Source organism: Desmodus rotundus, chromosome X (assembly GCF_022682495.2).
Source record: "Desmodus rotundus isolate HL8 chromosome X, HLdesRot8A.1, whole genome shotgun sequence".
Taxonomy (NCBI): domain Eukaryota; kingdom Metazoa; phylum Chordata; class Mammalia; order Chiroptera; family Phyllostomidae; genus Desmodus; species Desmodus rotundus.
In genome coordinates, this window is record NC_071400.1 from 25,504,969 (window position 1) to 25,524,537 (window position 19,569).

General features: G+C 36.4%; 1 protein-coding gene across 1 annotated transcript in view; it reads left to right on the forward strand.

Annotated features, from left to right (window-relative positions):
• The window catches only part of TENM1 (teneurin transmembrane protein 1), an 854,561-nt gene that overhangs the window by 321,535 nt on the left and 513,457 nt on the right, over positions 1-19,569 (forward strand). Inside the window, exon 7 of the mRNA XM_053917142.1 lies at positions 163-219. Coding sequence (XP_053773117.1) covers positions 163-219 — 57 coding nt within the window. The remainder of the gene's footprint in view (positions 1-162; positions 220-19,569) is intronic.

Sequence of the window (19,569 nt, forward strand, 5' to 3'; positions counted from 1 at the left end):
AAAACCACTGAATTGTACACTTAAAGAGAGTTAACTTTATGCTATGTGAATCACATTTCATTGAATCTGTTAATTAGAACAACCGTTACTGTATATAAGGGTTAAAGAGGAATCTCAGATGACTTGGACAAGGATTAATTAGTAACATGTTTGATGTTACAGGTTTTAAATTCTCCCCTGTTTGTTGTGACATGGAGGCTCAAGCTGGGTCTACTAAAGGCAAGTGTTTCCAGATATTTGACCTCTAATTATTTTCATCTCGGCCTATCCCTGACACCCACCACCCCGTGCGGGGCCCTGCCCCTCTGACAAACACCACACAGGCCTCGCTTATTTACTTGTCAGAGATCAGTCCCTTGGCAGTTTACTGATTTGCTTTCCTCTGGAAAACTTCATGTGTGTGTATTGGTGATGAAGAGGAGGTGAGGTGGGTGGGTGACGGGGAGAACAACAAGCAAGGTTTAAGGTGGGAGAGGGAGACGCCGATTTAGCATGACGGCAGAAATTTCTATCACGTTGGGCTGGGTTTGGCCTCAAGACTTCTTGTGTTGTCTACATCCTGCTGCTGGTCTCTAACCGTAAAGTTATTATAATTCAGATATTGTCGTAACTTTATGGTGCCTTGGTCTTTTCCTTCAGCTGCTCCAGCTTGGCTTTACAATCACACTATCTATATCCCCATCATTAATTATAAAGAGTGCTTTCAAATGAAAGAAATGTTGTTCATTCTTTGTTGTAAACCTGTATTTATATTGTGGCATTTGTCCGTGAGGGGACATTGGTGTCCTTTTACCTTTGCCCTTATTGTGCTTATTGATTGAGCTTCGACCCTTTGTGGAGGGATCCTGAAAACAATATTGATAAGTGATTTTGATGAAAACCAACACTTTGGGGAGAGCTGCACATACGACGACAGGACAAAGTCTCAGAATTTGGTAGCGGGCTGGGGGAAATGGATCAGGGGAAGATCTGTCACAATCAGCTTTATCTAAAGGTCCATTATCCTCCCGCACACCTTCATGAGAGCTGCTCATCCTGGGGAGCCACTGCTCTGTGTTAATGCGCCATCTCTCTCAGGTGTGTTAATGACTTTCAGGAGTATTTAAGGCTGTTCAGTTTCATTTATCCTTCAGTCTAATCAATCATCCACCTTGATCGTGTAACTATTTATTCAGATTTGGAAGACTCGGGAATAAAGGACATGCATCTTTTTCCTTATAGGTTTATTTCCCTTATGGTGTATGTTCAGAACTGAATAGGGTACCATAAAATTGGGCTGGACTGCCAAGGTAAACCTATGATTCAGTCTGCTAAATACTAGTTTGTAACTGCAAGCCTCTTTCGGCCCAATGTGCACCTCCAAGGATGATTTCAACTTGTGAGACAGTAGTGAGTAAAAGTTTGCACTGTGCAGTCAGGCAGCCTAGGTTTAAATCCCAGCGGTGTGACCTTGGGAAAGTTACATAAACTTTCTGGGCCTGAATTTCCTCATCTGTTACATAATGATAAGATTAGTATCTGCCTCTAGGATTTTGTGATGACTGAATGAATTAACACATGTAAAGATTTACAGCACTACTTGCAACATCCAAGTGTAAAATGAATGTTCACTAATATTATGGATCCGCACTTCATAATTTCCAAATGCACTTTTAATGTTTTTATCTCATTTTATCCTCATGGCCACTCTGTGAAATCAATTCTATTGTTATCTGCATTTTAAACAGGAAGAAGAGTTAAAACAGCAATTGATATACTAGTTAGCTGAGTGCAGTTGATTGTTTTCCAGATAACCATATTTTTCCTCTCTTGGATCACATAGGAATATAAGATATGAACTTGAACAACTTTTCTGTGCTCAGTTACAGTTCTGTAAGTTATACTCTGAACTCTCACTAGTGATTTTCAATAAGGAGTATATACTTTGGCATCTTATTTATGACCTATAGTAAGATTTCACCAATTTGGATTTCATAAATTTTCATTCATTGATAAGCAGACCTGACCTGCCTTCAACATTTTCGTAGATTCTTGTTGAGATGAAAGTATAAATGATTTTTCTGAAAACATGTTAATTTGAGTAAATACGTTATTTTCAATGAACTGAACTTGATGTTGGTGTGCACATGTAGCTATTTATTTCCCATTGATCTCATCCATTCATGAAAGCACGCTTAGCAAGGCATCTATTTCCTTAATTTGAGTTTATATATACTCTATTTTAAAACAGTGAAATAGCTTGAAATTTTAAAAATATATATATTCACTGTTGAGACTCCATGCCGGCTTCCATCCCTGTGCCTCAGTGAGTGTCAGTGACATTTTATTTTGTTTCTGTCTTCTTATGCATTCTGAGCTTTAGATTATTGATGAGGCGATGCACACAATGCTGTGGATCAGTTTAGGATGATTTAAATCTCACTCTTGTGGGAGGAAAGTGAAGATAGGAGAAATTGTTACTTTGGGTGAATAGTTCAACTGAGAAAGATTCGGAGATGGAATTTCAGACACTTTCAGTTCTCACATTCTAGGTGATTATGATATGGATTTTCTACTTACATTTCGAAAATTGTGTCTATGAAGGACTTATTTCTTTTATTTCATTCATTGGTCAAGCCTTTCAAAATACTTATGTTTTCTCATTTTCATAGACTGTATTTGGTTACCTGTAATTGAATTTCAGTCTCTGACGTACTATAACCCATGAAGAATTAAAATAAATAACCCTTAATTTCGGCCCCAAATGCGCAGAGAAAGGAGAGCATCAGCTAACAGAAGACATCTGTATTTTTTGGCTTTCACAAGGGAATCAGAACACTTTTCGTTTCTATTCCCTCAAATTTGTTCGAAGTTAACCCTTCGTTGTCTGTTGATGCTTGATGATTTATTTCCATCTGATGGAAAAATGCAGATCCTACTGAGGCTACTTGCATCCTGAGCCCTGTGAACAGGAAACTTTGATATCAGCCATAATGCTTTCTTTTTTTTTCATTTTAACCCTTTTCCCCTCTCATTTCACCTTATGGCCATCATTACTATTAATTACAGGCTAATACTTGAGTTGTGTGTTTTGTGTTCTCACAAGAGTTCTTAATAAATACTGACCAGCCAGCTACTTGAAGGTAGGGTCTGCTCTATTCACTGTTGCAGCTTCAGTACTTAGTCACTGCATCTGGAGCGCAGTAAGCACCACATAAATGAGAAAATGTGCATTATTCTGAGGGGAAAATTAAAACTAAGAGATAATATATTTTTGTAGATCTTCTCTGATCTTTCAAGGATGGAAACGCTGCAATGGGTCAAACCTCTGCCCATCTAAGCCACAGCTCTGTCTCTGATAGGTGATCCAATGGGGGCTTCTTAGAAGGATTTGACAGTCCTGAGCATCAGACTCAGTGATTAGGGTACTTATTTTAATAATCACGTTTGACTGTGCGTTAGACTGGAGGAGCAAACTGTATCAGCAGCTAACTTTAAATAATCAATTTCCAAGAATGCATTTTTCCCACTGCTTAAGTGAAACAGTTGGATTTAAAAAAGTGACAATAAAATTGCTTCTTAAGAAGCTAAATGGAGGAAACTATATAGAGAAAAAGCATTTGTAATCTTTAACTAATAAAGGGTAATTTACAAAGAAAAATTTTTATAGCTATATGTTGTGAATAATAATGTTTCTGTGCAAACGGTATTGAGCACCTACTCTTAACCAGGCTCTGTGTTGGAGACCAGTACATGGTAACCAACCTCAAGGAATTTACAGTCTAATGGGAGAGATTGATGTCCTGTTAGTTAGGATTGTTTATTTGTTATTGGCATAACAGGTAACAGAAACCAACTTGAGCTAGCTTAAATTAAAAAAAAAATTATCAAAAGGATATGACAATGCTTCATAGGGCCACAAGACTGTTACTAGACCACAAGAAGGGACTAGATTAGGAGAATTGCCCAGACTTTGCCTCTTGCTTTTGAATCCATTTCCTTCAGTCCCACATCTGCAGACTGGCTCTCCAAATCTCCATCCCCAAGGCAGGGATAAAACCCCAGAAATTCCCCCAGTTTATATTTCTCCTACTTATGAAAGAAGTTGGGATTAACTGGATATTTTGCAATGCCATTTCAAAATTCCAAGGAGACAGAATAATTTTCCCATCTTCAGTCAGATGTCTAGCACTGGCCCATCAGCTATAACCAAGGACTAAGGTCAATAACAGAAACGTTGCTTTCTGGGAAGCCACCCGTTGGAGTTTCGGAGCAGTTCTCACTGCAGAGCAGAGTGAAATGGGCGTGTGCGTCCAAAGAGGTGTACTAGAGAGGATAAAGAGCTAATTTTAATACAATTTAGTTAGTACTGTGATAAGGATAGGTACAGCTCGCTATGAGGGCACAAAGAATGTGAAACCACTTATAAAAGTAAAAATGGTCATAATGATGCAGTCTGAATAAGCAATGGTCTCTGCACGGTGAGTGGTTAAGAACACGGACTACGGTATAAGATAGACAAGTCTGTGCTCTGGGTCGGCCAGTTACATGCTGGGTGTCCTTAGACAGGTACCTGAAGCTCTCTAAGCCTCAGTTTCCTTATCTATCAAATGGAGACATTACCATTTCAGGTTTTTAAAAAATGTGTGAAGATTGAATGAGAAAATGGATATACAGTACTTCCACAGTGTGCCTACTACATATTAAATGGTCGGTAAATGTTAGTTGTGGTTGTTATCTATCACTGAGCCAGAATTTATTATGTGTCTGTTGTGGGATAAGGTATACAGGATGAAGTCTCTTTCCTCAAGGATTAGCCAGACATGCAATGTGGCTTCTGAAACGTCTAGTGTCCCAGGTAACTCTCTAGCTTAGCAGACTCCATCCAACTGTCTCCTCATTTCAAACTGTGTAAAATCCCTTGCATTATTTTTACTTTAAGTAATACCTCATTTCAATAGCCATCTACTTTATTCTGCTAAGTATTGATAACTATGAGGGGAAATTCACTGGAGTACTTCAGACCTGGCTGAGGGTAGCTTGTGCTAGTATATTTCCTATTGCCATTGGAGTAACCCCTAAGGTAGAGCTGGAATTTCAACTACTAAGGAGCCCTGTTAATTTCTATGATAGTTGCGCAGATGTGCTGCTCAGGAACTTTACAGGTAAAGGATTGGCTGCTACCATCCCGTAATAACTGAAACATTCACTAGTACTGCTCTCCACTGGCTCTGTACATAATACCACAGAAACCTGGTAATATACCATGTGCTACAAATAAACACCATACCATCACAGGCATGCGTATGTCGTACTCAGACCCTAAATTGCTTCATTGGAACAGCAGGAGTTGTGAAAAAATAGCTAGCTAGCACCTGCGTTTCTTGAATGACTTGTAATAGTTATACCCAAATGAGGAGTTAGTCCTTCTGATACTTGACTATGTGGGGCCGTTCATGTGTATGTAATGGAGGGAATCTGTTTGTTTGTTTTACATTTCTTTCCTTTGTCTTTTTGTTTGTTTGTTTGTTTCCCCTGGTAGCGTAAGCTATACAGGGTACCCATAACAATGATAACAGTTCCTTGGGGACCATCTAAATGTCAAAGGAAGTGTGTAAAACAATGCAATGACTTGGTAATAGCTTTAGCAGGAGCCCTGCCATATAACTGACATCCTAACGGCTCTGTTGGAACCATTAGGCATGTGTAAGACAGTGCAGTTGACTTTGTAATGGCTCCTTTGGAGATGTTACGCGATCAGAAAACCGTGTAAGTCATTGGGATTACTTTATGTGTGGGTGAGACACTTCTGTGGTGACTGTGATCCATTGAAAACAATTTTGATGATACTGAAATTTAAACCATTATAGATATAACAAGCTCCTATTTGTTATTAGTAGTTAATTTTAACTAATGTTTCTTAGTATGAACATGATATCAGTTGATGATTTAAAAATTAAGAGTAAAAACAAATTAAAAGTGTCACATCCTTCTCCCACTTTACGCTTCAGAACCACTGTCAGAGGTAGCCAGCGTTAGCACGGTGCTATGTATCGTCCTCAGATGTTCTTTGCATGTACAGATGGGATAACATGCTATAGAAAGCCCAATACTTTTAAAATTAATACTATATCTTGGATAGTTTCCCATATTTTTAGTACAGATCTGCCTCATTCTTTTCAGTGACTAGATAGTAGTCTGGTTCTGTATATTTTATTTTTAATTTATGAACAACTACTTGTCCAGTGCTTTGAAATTAAAAATAGTTCTGCACTTAACATCCTTGTATGTATCTTTTTGCACACCTGTTGGGTAATTTCTTAGAAGTAGAATTGAGCCCTGGCTGGTGTGGCTCAGTGGATTGAGCGCCAGTCTGTGAATGAAAAGGTTTGCTGTTTGAGTCCCAGTCAGGGCACATGCCTGGGTTGTGGGCCAGGTCCCCAATAGGGGGCACACAGATGCAACCACACATTGATGTTTCTCTCCCTCTCCTTCTCCCTCCTTTCCCCTCTCTAAAAACAAATAAATAAAATATTAAAAAAAGAAGTAGAATTGATGGCCAAGAACATGTACATTTAACATTTTTCTATAGATGTAACCAAATTTCCCCCTTAAACAACCAATTTCTCTTCCCACATACTACTAATGTACCATTTCCCATATCCTTGTCAACACTGGTAATGATGAAAAAGGTTTCTAATCCCTAATCTGCTAGACGAAATGTTGTATCTGTCTGTGCTGTTTTGTATTTTATTCATGAGTGAGCGTGGGCTTCTTTTTATATGTTAATGGACAATTTCCATGTCTTTTACTCCGATTTGTCTGTTGATACCATTCATCCATTTTTCTATTTGAATTTTCATATTTCTTACTAATTTTTAAGTATACTTCATGTCTTAAGGTTAAAAACCTTGATCACATATTGCAATTTTTTCTATTTTGTCATTTGCCTTTTGAAATAGGCTTAAAGGATGTGTCTGTGTAAAGCTCTGTATACAGAGCTTTATATTTTTAAGTGGTCAGATTCAACCATCCATACTTTTGGCTTATTGAAGTACATGGAGGTGATAGATAGATAGACAGATAGACAGACAGACAGATAGATAGATGTTAGGAAGATAATGTAGATGTAGATATAAGTATAATTGTTAACAATATTATAATGTCCCCAATTCTAAAAGTACACCACTTGAAAATGTGTTTTAAATGGGATTATAAATGTCTGCATACCGATAATCTAAATGTATGGCATGCATGCCTGTACTATGCATCGTGAATACATTTACATGAAAACACACTTGAAAGTAAAAGAAGTTAAATACAGTGTAAATAATGTAAACCTTCGAATAAATTAGAATTATTTAGATTAGTCTTTTTCATTGATCTTGATAGATTGTTTAATTACTTCTTTACACATTGAATAGTCTAGAGTTAATATGTTTACAGAGATTGCTTATCAATATATTTTTTAAAGTGTTTAGAAAATTCAACCAAAAAATGGCTGAGCCTATATTTACCGGAAACAAAATGCCAGTACTGTCATCTGAGTTTGAAAATAATGCTTCAGTTGTCATAGTTAAAACATATGCTTTGGTTGTTCTTTTCCGGGTTTGCAAATAGGTCATCTTAGGCCGTTCATGTTTCCTGGCATTGTCTATCTTTTAACTGTTGATAGATATTCCTGAGATTGCTGTTAATTCTTCTGTGTGTATGTGTGTGTGACAGAAAATACATAGTAGCCCACAGTTTACATTCATGCAGTTGGACTTTTGTTCATACATCCCAGTTAATTACTTTTTTTGAACAATAACTTTAGAGCAGGAGGGGATCAAACTGGCTATTTGAGAAGCAAGTTTACTTCCTTTAGTGAGTTTTCTCGTTATAAAAGTAATACTTTTTGTTAAAGAGGTTACTAAAGTATATTTTGAAATTACTGAAAAGTAGGGAAAAGAAAACCTGAAGATACTCTCCCCAATAAAATATCACTCACATTTTCTTGTGAATTAGCATCCTTCTTTTTTCCCCCATTCATCATGTTACTTTTTACGGATCCATAGTACCTGAAATTTCACTTGAAGTAAAACGTACACCTGTTGCATGTTACCAAATCTTAATTAAATAGTATTTTAAATGTATTAGTTAAGTAGGTGTAAGTAACTTAATTAACTATGTTTGGATATTAACATTTCCAGTATTTCATTAGCATAAAAAGATGACAACAGACAGCTTTGTGATCAAAGCTTTGGTCCTTTTCTGATTTCTTCTTTAGAATAGATTTCTACAAATAAAATTACTGGGTTAAGTAGTATTTACATGAAGACACAAGATATATATTAGTAAACCATTTCTGCATTTATTCTCCCCTATTAGTAAAGCATGAGAGTGGCCATTTTGGTGTTCTTTCATTGGTACTAGATAATTGACTTTAAAATATTTTTTTACTGATTTTTTCAATTAAATGTAAAAAAATCTTTAAAATTACATACTGTTTATTGAATCTTGAATTTTACTTTTTATCACCTTTTTTTTTCTGATGACATTTCCCCATTTGTTAAAAAATTTATTTTCTATAAATTTATATTATAAAATGCCTAGAACTAGTAATCCACCAAGATCCACTTGGGGGATAATAAAACAGATAACAATTTAAAAAAAGAGAAGACTAGAAATAAGCAAGTCAAAATAACCACAGATAAAGATGAAATTGAAGGACTCATAAGAGAGTACCTCTTTTTAGATACCTCTGAAAACCTAGGTGGAATGGATGATTGTATAGGAAAAATATAAATGATCAAAACTGGTCTCAGAAGATAGGGAAAAATCTAAACTTTCCAATTTATATAATAGAAATAGAATTGCCAAAGAACTATTCCAACCAAAAAGAAGTAGCAGAATTAGACAGTTTTATAGGGAAAATCTGCAAAACCTTTAAGGAACACATCATTTTCATAGTACTTAAATGTTTTCAGAGCATAACAAAAGTGAAAGTTTCCAAATCTTTTCTTTCAATTTTTGGGAAACAAGAAAAGTCTTGACATCTAAAGGAGAAAAAGGATTCACAAAATAGCCCTGGCTAGTGTGGCTCAGTGGATTGAGTACCGACCTGGGAACCAAAAGGTCTCTGCTTCAATTTCCAGTCAGGGCTTGTACCTGCATTGCCGGCCAAGCCCCCAGTAGGGGGCGCGTGAGAGACAACTACACATTGACGTTTCCCTCTCCTTCTCCCTCCCTTCCCTTCTGTCTCAAAATAAATAAATAAAATTCATGAAATAAATCTACAAACCAGTTGTACTTCTGGATAGTGATGGAAAATTCTTAAATAAGATACTGGTAAATAAGGTCCGTAAATAAAGTCCAGCAATATAGTAAAAGAATAAAACACTACAACTAAATGCAGTTCATCTTAACAATGCAAGGATGGTTAAATGCTAGGAATTCTGTTACCCTTATTTACTATATGAATTGATAAATATAGATAAACCATAGGAAAAATTGGATAGTACACCAAATTAATATTTCTTCATACAAACTCCAACCAATTAGAAAATATATTTGAATAAATTATTAATTTTACAATAGCAACGATAATTAAAATGCCTAGGAATTAACTAACAGAAAAGAAAGGTGTGCGCATGTGCATGCAAATACACATACACGGAGGATAATGTTACTCAGGGACACAGAAGGAAAGAAATGCAGAAGCCATATCTTGTTCTTGGATGATAAGTCTCAGTGTCATAGAATTACACTTAAATTAATCTGTTATTTTAACATGTCTCCAATAAAATATCAGTTGGATGTATAAAAATATTGAGTCCCTGGCTATAATGTTCAAATGCATAATAAGCAAACAAACACCTTACAAATATTTGGGAAAAGTGTAATGATGTGAGAGTAAGTTTGCAGATATTAAAACATGTATCAGTTCATTTAAATGAAATCAGTGTGGTGCTAGTATACGCATAAACGAAGTGACAGAATGGAAGAGGAAGCCTGAAAATGGGGTCAAATACAAATAGGAATGTAGTGAATGATAATGATGGCATTTCAGATTAATAAGAAAAACATGATTGCTTACAAAAGCTCTTGAGACAATGAGGGAGTTATCTAGAAAACAATGAATTTGGTTCTCTGCCTCACTCCCTACACCAAAATAAATTCTAGATGAATGAAAATTTAAATGTGAAAACAAGTCCTAGAAGGAAATATCGGAGAATTCTTTTCTAATCTTTTCCTGAAGTAGGGAAAACTTTTCTAGATATAGCACAAAAAATATAGAAAACATAAACAAAAGCGTTGCTCTACAATATTTGTAGTATTCAGGAACAAAGGGTTAATTTCTTCTTATTTAAAGAGTATTTATAGTCAAGAAGAAAAGTGTCTCAAATATAAAATGGGAAAAATGTATACAGTCCCTAGAAAAGGAAAGTCATTAACAAGCATCTGAAAAATGTTCATCCCGTTCCTAAGAGAAATGCATAACAGAACCCTGTTATCATTTATCACTGATCATATTGGCAAAACAAAACTTGGTAATGTACTTTGTTGACAAATGTGTGTGAAGTGCTGATTATTAGAATATAAATAGATATAGTCTCTATGAAAGGAAATTTGGCAATAGCTAGCAAAAAATAGGATGCCTTCTTTGACTCAGGAGTTTCACTTCTTGGAATTTGTCCTACAGATACTGAATGAGTATGCAGGGATAGGTAAGAGGATGTTCACAATAGCATTATTTGAAATATCAAAAACTCAATGAATGTTCATCACTAGGAGGCTATTAAATAACTTACTGTACTGTCATGCAATGTAATACTCTGTGGCCTTAGAAAGAATGACATATACGTGGTAGAATGAGAAGTAGAATGATTTAGAGCACAGGTGGCAAACATAAGGCCTGCGGGCTGAATCCAGCCCTCCACCTTGTTTTATCTGGCCCAGCACCTTGTTTCTACCCGGCAGCAGCGCCAGCTCCTTGCCCCTAGTTAAGGAGTAGTTACATTTACCCTCGCTGCTGTGGCTCAGTGGATTGAGTGTGGGCCTGCAAACCAAAGGGCTGCCGGTTTGATTCCCATTCAGGGCATGTGCTTGGGTTGCGGGCCTGATCCCCAGTGGGGAGCACAAGAGGCAACCACACATTGATGTTTTTCTCCCTCTCTTTCTCGTTCCCTTTCCCTCTCTTTAAAAATAAGTAAGTAAAATCTTTATAAAAAAGGAGTAGTGACATTTATACAGTCCTAAAATTACATTCGGCCCTTTGAAGGCAACTGCGAGGCTGATGTGGCCCCTGGTGAACATGAGTTTGACACCCCTGATTGGGGAGGGAATAGCATAGCAGGATTTTCACTCTATTGACACTATATTTTTTATAATATTTGCTTCTTAAACTAGCTGATGGGGGTATGTGGGTGTTTATAATATTCCTCTATTTATCCTTTTATGGATGTCTGAAGTGTTTTTTAAACAACTAAATCAAAATGAGGCAACTCTGTATGTATCATAATACAAGAGTTTTCAACATACATCATTAAACAAAAGCCATTGTGTCTAAAGTGGCTTTTTTGTCTGTGACCCAGCATAAGAAATACATTTTACGTGGCGCCCCAGTCCATAATGAATCTATAAATAAAAACAGAAACTAGAAACAAAAAATTCACAAGACAAAACCTACTCTATGAACTGCACATTCTGATACTGTCTATTCTATCTTTTTACATGTCTTTATAATGTTCATTGGGATTCAGTAAATGTATTTCATAACCCACTATTAGGTCGCAGCCAGAAGTTTCAAAACCATCATGTCCAGTACCTTACAATTGATCTGTGATATATATATATATATATATATATATATATATATATATATATATATATATACATGTATATGTGTATATATATATATGCTTATTTACGCATAGGACTTCTCTGGAGGTATTCATAATGAATGGGTGATTCTGACTGAATTGCAGAAGGGAACTGGGTGATGGTGTGACAGGGTTTGGAGAGAGACATTTTCCTGTGTGCTCTTTTGTACTCTTAGAACTTTGTACTGTGTGTTATTAAAAATTTTAATTAAATATAATTAAAATGTAAATAAAAGGAAGATATCACAGAGGAATGAATGCAACACATTTGTTTTCTAGACTACTTTTTAAAATTACCAATAATTACTGTTTACAGAGCTCTTTCCAACATTTTAAAAGAAATGCAAACATAACTTTTCTGAAAACAAAAAAACAGCACAAGATTATAAAATATTCCCTTTATGGAAACCTCCAGGTTCAGCTCTTGATTTATTTCTTTAACATAGCTTTTTTGGTGTGAGCTCCTTCTAATAATAAAACGAAAAACGACTCTATTAGACTGAGGGTAATATTTTACTTTTTAAATTACTATTAAGTCACTTCCTCTTTCTGATTGTAGTAATGGCTTTAGAGCCCTGTATGTGGAAGAGACACACTCGTTTGTTTACTTGAAAAAGCTGTGTTTGCAGATCAGGTTTCTGTCTTACAAAGGGAGCAAGGCAGGAAAGTATAACAATACTTCCAATGGGCCAGCAGTTTTATGTTTCCAAGTTGTCTGCCAAAATTAGCAGTTTAAACCAAAAAGACAGCTGTGAATGTTAAACCTTCCATGTAATGTATACCATGCTATTTTCCTTTGCAACCCAAACATGTATTTGTCCTTTAACAATTTCAGCAGTGTACACATAATTTTGTTTCCATGAACCAGTGAGTATTATGCTAAGTGGTTGGTTTTAAATAGCATTTCCTTATTCACCAAAGTCCATATTTTTAGGGCTTTTTTTTTTTCAATTTTAAAGTCACTATCATTTGTATATTTGCGTGTAAGTAATTTTCATTTATTTTTATTTTGATGTTTGCAAGTGTAAGACTTTCTTGTGATAATGTATTCTTTATTTTCATTATTCCTTGGCATGTTTATATTTGTTGAAATGATTCTGCAGCTAGAGAGGGTGTGTAGCCGGCAAAAGTCTTCTGTACAACAATTTAATAACTTTTGCTATGAGAACATTGGTAGCCTTGTGAAATCATCCAAAAATTTCCCTTCTACTATATGTTTTATAAACCTGGGTCACCAGTCTTAAACAAGGACCCAGTAAAAGAAGGATAAAACTAAGGGAGTATCCCATTACCTGTCCAATTTGTGAGTTCTCTATGCTCTCTTTGCATAGCTTTAGGGTTACCATGTTCTTAGTTTTTTCTCTTATCTCAGTGCTTACTTCTCTATCTTTATTGCTGCTTCTTCCCTTTCACTCTGACCTTGTAATGTTGGAGTGTCTCAGTGCCTTTGTCCTAGAGTCTTCTCCATGTACACTTGCTTACTTAGTGATCTCACGTGGTCTTGAGGCTTAAAACACTATCTAATATACTGATGGGTCCCAAATTTATATCTCACACAAGGCCTCTTTTCCAACAACCATTTTCAACTCTTACTTGATAATTTCACCTGGATGTCTAATGAGTAACTTAAATATCACTTGTACAAAACCGAACTCTTAGTCTACCCCAAGCTTTCTCCACTTGGAGACTTGCCCATTTCAGTTGATAGAAACTCCATCCTACCACTTGCTGAAGCCAAAAGCCTTGGAGTCATCCTGAACGCAGTCTTGCTCTCATATCTTACATCCACTCTTTCAGCAAACACTGTTCCTTTACTACCAATTCTACTACTGCCACCCTTGTCCAAGCCACCATCATCTCTCACCTGGATTAATTCTGTTTAACAGGTCTCCCTGCTTCCCCGAATGATCCTTTTACAGTGTAAGTCTAATGTGCTAAAATTATTGCAATGGCTTCTCACTTCACTCTGAGTAAAATGTTTACATTGGTCTAAAACGCCCTCCATGATCTAGCTCCCTGATACCTCCCTCTCCTTCTACATTTTCACTGGTTAGCTCTGTTCTGACCACGCTGGCGTCTTTGTCACTCACCAAAAAAACTTCAGCACATTTCTGCCTTAGGGACTTGACTCTATCTGATTCCTCTGCTTGGAACTCTCTTTCTCCAGACGTTGGATGTTTAACTCTCACACCTCAAGTTTTGTTCAGATGTATCCTTCTCAGTGAGGCTCACTGTGATCCATACTATATAATACTGTAAGTTTCACCCCAAGCCCATACTTCTGATACCCTTTACACTTTTCTTTTATCTTATGGCATGTGTCATCTTATAATTCACTTAAATACCAGCATTACTGTTTATTGTCTTTTCCTTCTTGAGAGCCTTGTCTTTTTTGTTCACTGAGGGAATTAAAGCTCCCAGAACTCTTTTGAACACTTAGTTATTCAACAGGTATTTTTGGATGAGTAAATAAATATAGATAGGTAATTCTTGGTATATATATTTTTGGCTGTGCCTTTACACAGAACTGAATAAGTGTTTTTGATTGATTTGAACTGTTATTTCTTGCACCATTGATTTTTTTAAAGGCTTTCTCTATATGTGTAATCCAGTTTGGTTTCTGAATGACTTGGTCAATCAGCTCGATAGAGTCAGTGGATTTTAAACCCCTATGTCAATAGTTGAATAAGTCAGCCCTATTTTCTGGTCCCTTGGATTTGTTTAGTTTCAGCTTGTAATGACTACACTGGCTTTTATAGGGAAAAATTCAGGCTAATTATGCATGAAAAAACAGCTGTGATTGATAATGCCAAATCAATACATGTAGACATAACCATATTCAATCACAATTAGACTACAAGTCAAATGAGTATTGTAAGAGAACTTTATGGTCAGCATAGTTCGTTTCAAGACTAAGAAATAGCAAGTACCAATTGATTGAGGGTCCGTAAATAAATAAATAAGCACATACATATATCTTTTTGAGTGATTTATGAAAATAAACAAGCCAATCAGAATTGGCAAACAGGTTGACTTATCGAAAACATTGCCTGCATCGATAGGTCGTCTTACTCACTTGCCCAGTCATTCCAGTGGAACTTTTTATTTATGGAGAAACAACCACATTTTATCAAATAACTCATCAGTTGATTTTTAAAAATTATTCCAATTAGAATTGATCAGTTCAGTCAAAATTGTCAAGAAATGTGATTGTACGGGGCAGTAGAGTCTAATGTAAACCTAAGACAAGAAAGTGTAAGAAGATGTTAAAGTGAGATTTTACTAATCCTGATTCATGTCAGAGTTTGAGGAAATGTCTGTTAAAGTTGAAAAAAAAAGGAATGGGAAATGAAAGTTTAATATTTCAGCCTTGAAGGAGTCATAAACCCATCAACCTTGACATTTTCAAGAGTCCTCCCATTCTTACTGGTGTCAAAACAATGCCACAACTGATATTGAGGTACCTCAGGGAGGAAAAACAAGACAAAACAGGACAAAAAACACCAACTACAATAAAGAAACAAAGGAAAAGGAAGGAAACAGACAATAGTATTTCCATGGATTAAATACTTGATATATATTTTATTTGCCATCAATATATGTACATAAATGATTTTAACTATTGGCTGCTTTTGTTTTAGTTCTGGATCTACAGGATATCTTTTGTTAATTTTTATAACTTGCATAAAGGAGCAGTAAGGACTTAAAAGTGATTTTATCTCTTCCCTCAAGTTCTGTCCCTCGGCTCTGTCATTTGTACATCAAGCTAATACTATCATTTTAGCTTCAGCCACAAGTAGCTTTAGCAAGATGTTGCTGCTTTACTTCTTGTTTCTAAGCAGCTGCCTAGAACTACAGTCACAAGTCTGCTAAATTGGGCAGTCATTTGGAACTATTTTCTCTCATGATCTCCTAAGAACCATAATTTTTATAGAGAATTAGGTAAATCTCAGCAGAGAAGTGATTTTCTCTGATAATAGTTTGCCTCCAATGAAGATGCTGGTCTTTACCCATAAGAGATAGAAAGAATAATTTGGACATGTTTTCTTTTTCTGAACATTTTTTTATATATAAGAAGTTTTTTTATTTTTTTATTTTTTTTAAATTTATTTTATTTATTTATTTTAAGAGAGAGAGGAAGGGAGGGAGAAAGAGAGGGAGAGAAACATCAATGTGCAAGAGAAGTGTCACTTGGTTGCCTCTCACATACGCCCTGACTGGGACCAAACCTGCAATCCAGACATGTGCCTGACTGGGAATCGTACCAGCCACCCTTGGCTCTGCAGGGCGATACCCAACCAACTGAACCACACAGGTCAGGAATGGATATATTTTATTGTACCTTAAACCATGGGCTTGCGAGACTTAAAGAAATATCTTGCTTTCCAACAAGTTAGGTTTCGGTTGTCCCATATTGAATTAGTGTAAATAAAACAGAAAGAAGGGCCCTAGCAAATCAATACTGCATTGGTAGTAAACTGGAAAATACTGACAAATTATCCTTTTAGGCCTTAGCGAGGTTTAATCTAAACATCGTTCTCTCCTGACAGTATGTGAGAGAAGAGGGTAATTTATTACACAGTCCTGATATGGATGAGAAAAGACTGCTGCTTGTTCTTCAGTGTTCTGGCCTTTTCCTCTCCATGCCACTTCAATTTTTGTTTTGCTCCAGAAAATCATTCTCCAATAATATGTGTGTAGGTCATGTAACTTTAATGCATAGCACTGCTACCTTATCATGGTACATCTGAGTACTTGCCAGCTTGTTCAAGAATGTAGATTTTAAAGTGCGCTGTTGAGACACAGGTGTCTCTTATTACCTGAGTGAAGCATGTTTGTTTCCAAAGCTTTTTATGCAAATCATTTCATCGTTTTACCTGATGTGTGAAATCAGTATATAGAGATACCTTTTAGAACATCTGGTCACATTATAATGTGAATAAATACCGTGCCTCAAACTCTAGATTTCCATAAATTGTGATTTTTTTCTTGATGGGGTTAAATAAGGTGGGTGTATTTCCAGTGCAATTAAAGCATAATACCCCTTTACAGGAAAGGGGTAAATTGTGGGTTTTGAAGGAAAAATATTTAGTGTGGGCTCTTTCTTTTTTTTTTAATTTTTATTGTTCTTCAATTATAGTTGTCTGCATTTTCTCCCCACCCCAGCCAAACCTACCTCCCTCCCCCTTGATTTTGTCCATGTGGCCCTTATAGTAGTTCCTGTAAACCCCTCTCCCCACAGTGCCCTCCCCACTCCCCTCTGGCTATTGTTAGATTATTCTTAACTTCAATGTCTCTGATTATATTTTGTTTGCTTTTTTCTTTTGTTGATTATATTCCAGTTAAAGGTGAGATCATATGGTATTTGTCCCTCACCGCCTGGCTTATTTAAGTTAGCTTAATGCTCTCCAGTTCCATCCATGCTGTAGCAAATGGTAGGAGCTCCTTCTTTCTCTCTGCTGCGTAGAATTCCGTAGTGTAAATGTACCGTAATTTTTTGATCCACTCATTTGCTGATGGACACTTAGGTTGCTTCCATTACTTGGCTATTGTAAATTGTGCTGCTATGAACATTGGGGTGCACAGATTCTTTTGGATTGGTGTTTCAGTGTTCTTAGGGTATAATCCCAGCAGTGGAATTGCTAGGTCAAAGGGCAGTTCCATTTTTAGTTTTCTGAGGAAATTCCATACTGTTTTCCACAGTGGCCTTACCAGTCTGCATTCCCACCAACAATGTACTAGGGTTCCCTTTTCTCCGCACCCTCTCCAACATTTGTTTGTGGATTTGTTTATGTTGGCCACTCTGACTGGGGTGAGATGGTACCTCATTGTGGCTTTAATTTGCATCTCTCTGATGGCTACTGATGCTGAGCATCTTTTCATATGTCTCTGGGCCCGCTGTATGTCTTCCTTGGAGAAGTGTCTGGTCAAATCCTTTGCCCATTTTTTAATTGGGTTGTTTGTCTTCCTGGAGTGGAGTCATGTGAGTTCTTTATATATTCTGGAGGTCAGGCCCTTGTCTGAGGTATCAATCGCAAATATGTTTTCCCATACTGTTGGTTCTCTTTGTAATTTGGTGCTGTTTTCTTTAGCCATGCAGAAGCTTTTTATTTTGATGAGGTCCCATTTGTTTATTCTTTCCTTTATGTCCCTTGCTTTAAGGGACGTGTCTGTGAGGATGTTGCTGTGTGGAATGTCTGAGATTTTCCTGCCAACATTTTCCTTGAGGACTTTTATGGTGTTACAACTTATATTTAAGTCTTTTACCCATCTTGAGTTTATTTTTCTATATGGCGTAAGTTGGTGATAGAGTTTCATTTTTTTGCACGTAGCTGTCCAGATCTCCCAACACCATCTGTTGAAGAGGCTGTTTTAGCTCCATTTTATGCTCCTGCCTCCTTTGTCAAATATTAATTGACCATAACGACTTGAGTTTATTTCTGGGCTCTCTGTTCTGTTCCATTGGTCTATGTGCCTGTTTTTATGCTAGTACCAGGCTGTTTTGATTACAGTGGCCTTGTAATACAGTTTGATATCAAGTATTGTGATCCCTCCTGCTTTGTTCTTCTTTCTCAAAATTGCTGCAGCTATTCGGGGTCGTTTATGGTTCCATATAAATTTCTGAAATGTTTGTTCTATATCTGTGAAATATGTCATGGGTACTCTAATAGGGATTGCCTTGAATCTATAAATTGCTTTGGGTAGTATGGCCATTTTGATGATGTTAATTCTTCCAATCCATGAGCATGGTACATGCTTCCATTTGTTTCTGTCTTCCTTAATTTCTTTCTTCAATGTTGTGTAGTTTTCTGAGTACAGGTCTTTTGCCTCCTTGGTTAGGTTGATTCCTAGGTACTTGATTTTTCTTGTTGCTATATCAAATGGGATTTCTTTCCTGATTTCTGTTTCTGCAGTTTCATTGTTGGTATACAGGAATGCCTTTGATTTCTGAGTATTGACTTTGTATCCAGCTGTCTTGCCAAATTCATTTATTAGGTCAAGTAGTTTTTTGGTGCAGTCTATAGGACTTTCTATGTACACTATCATCTGCAAACAGTGACAGTTTCATTTCCTCCTTTCCAATTTGGATGCCTTTTATTTCTTTTTCTTGTTTGATTGCTGTGGCTAGGACTTCCAATACTATGTTGAATAGGAGTGGTGAGAGAGGGCATCCTTCTTTTGTTCCCGATTTTAGTAGGAAAGCTCTAAGTTTTTGTCCATCGAGTATGATGTTGGCTGTAGGTCTCTCATATATGGCCTTTATTATGTTCAGGAATGCTCCCTCTATTCCCACTTTGTTGAGTGTTTTTATCATAAATGGGTGTTGTACCTTATCAAATGCTTCTTCAGCATCTATTGATATGATCATGTGTTTTTTGTCTTTGCTTTTGTTTATGTGGTGTATTATATTTATTGATTTACGAATATTGTACCATCCTTGCATCCCTGGGATGAATCCCACTTGATCATGGTGTATGATCATTTTAATGTATTGCTGGATGCGGTTTGCCAATATTTTGTTGAGGATTTTAGCATCTATGTTCATCAGCGATATTGGCTTGAAATTTTCTTTCTTTGTTATGTCTTTATCTGGTTTTGGGATTAGGATGATGTTGGCTTCATAAAACGAGTTTGGGAGTCCTCCATCTTCTTGAATTTTTTGAAATAATCTGTGGAGGATGGGGTTAGCTCTTCCTTAAATGCTCTGTAGAATTCTCCTGTGAAA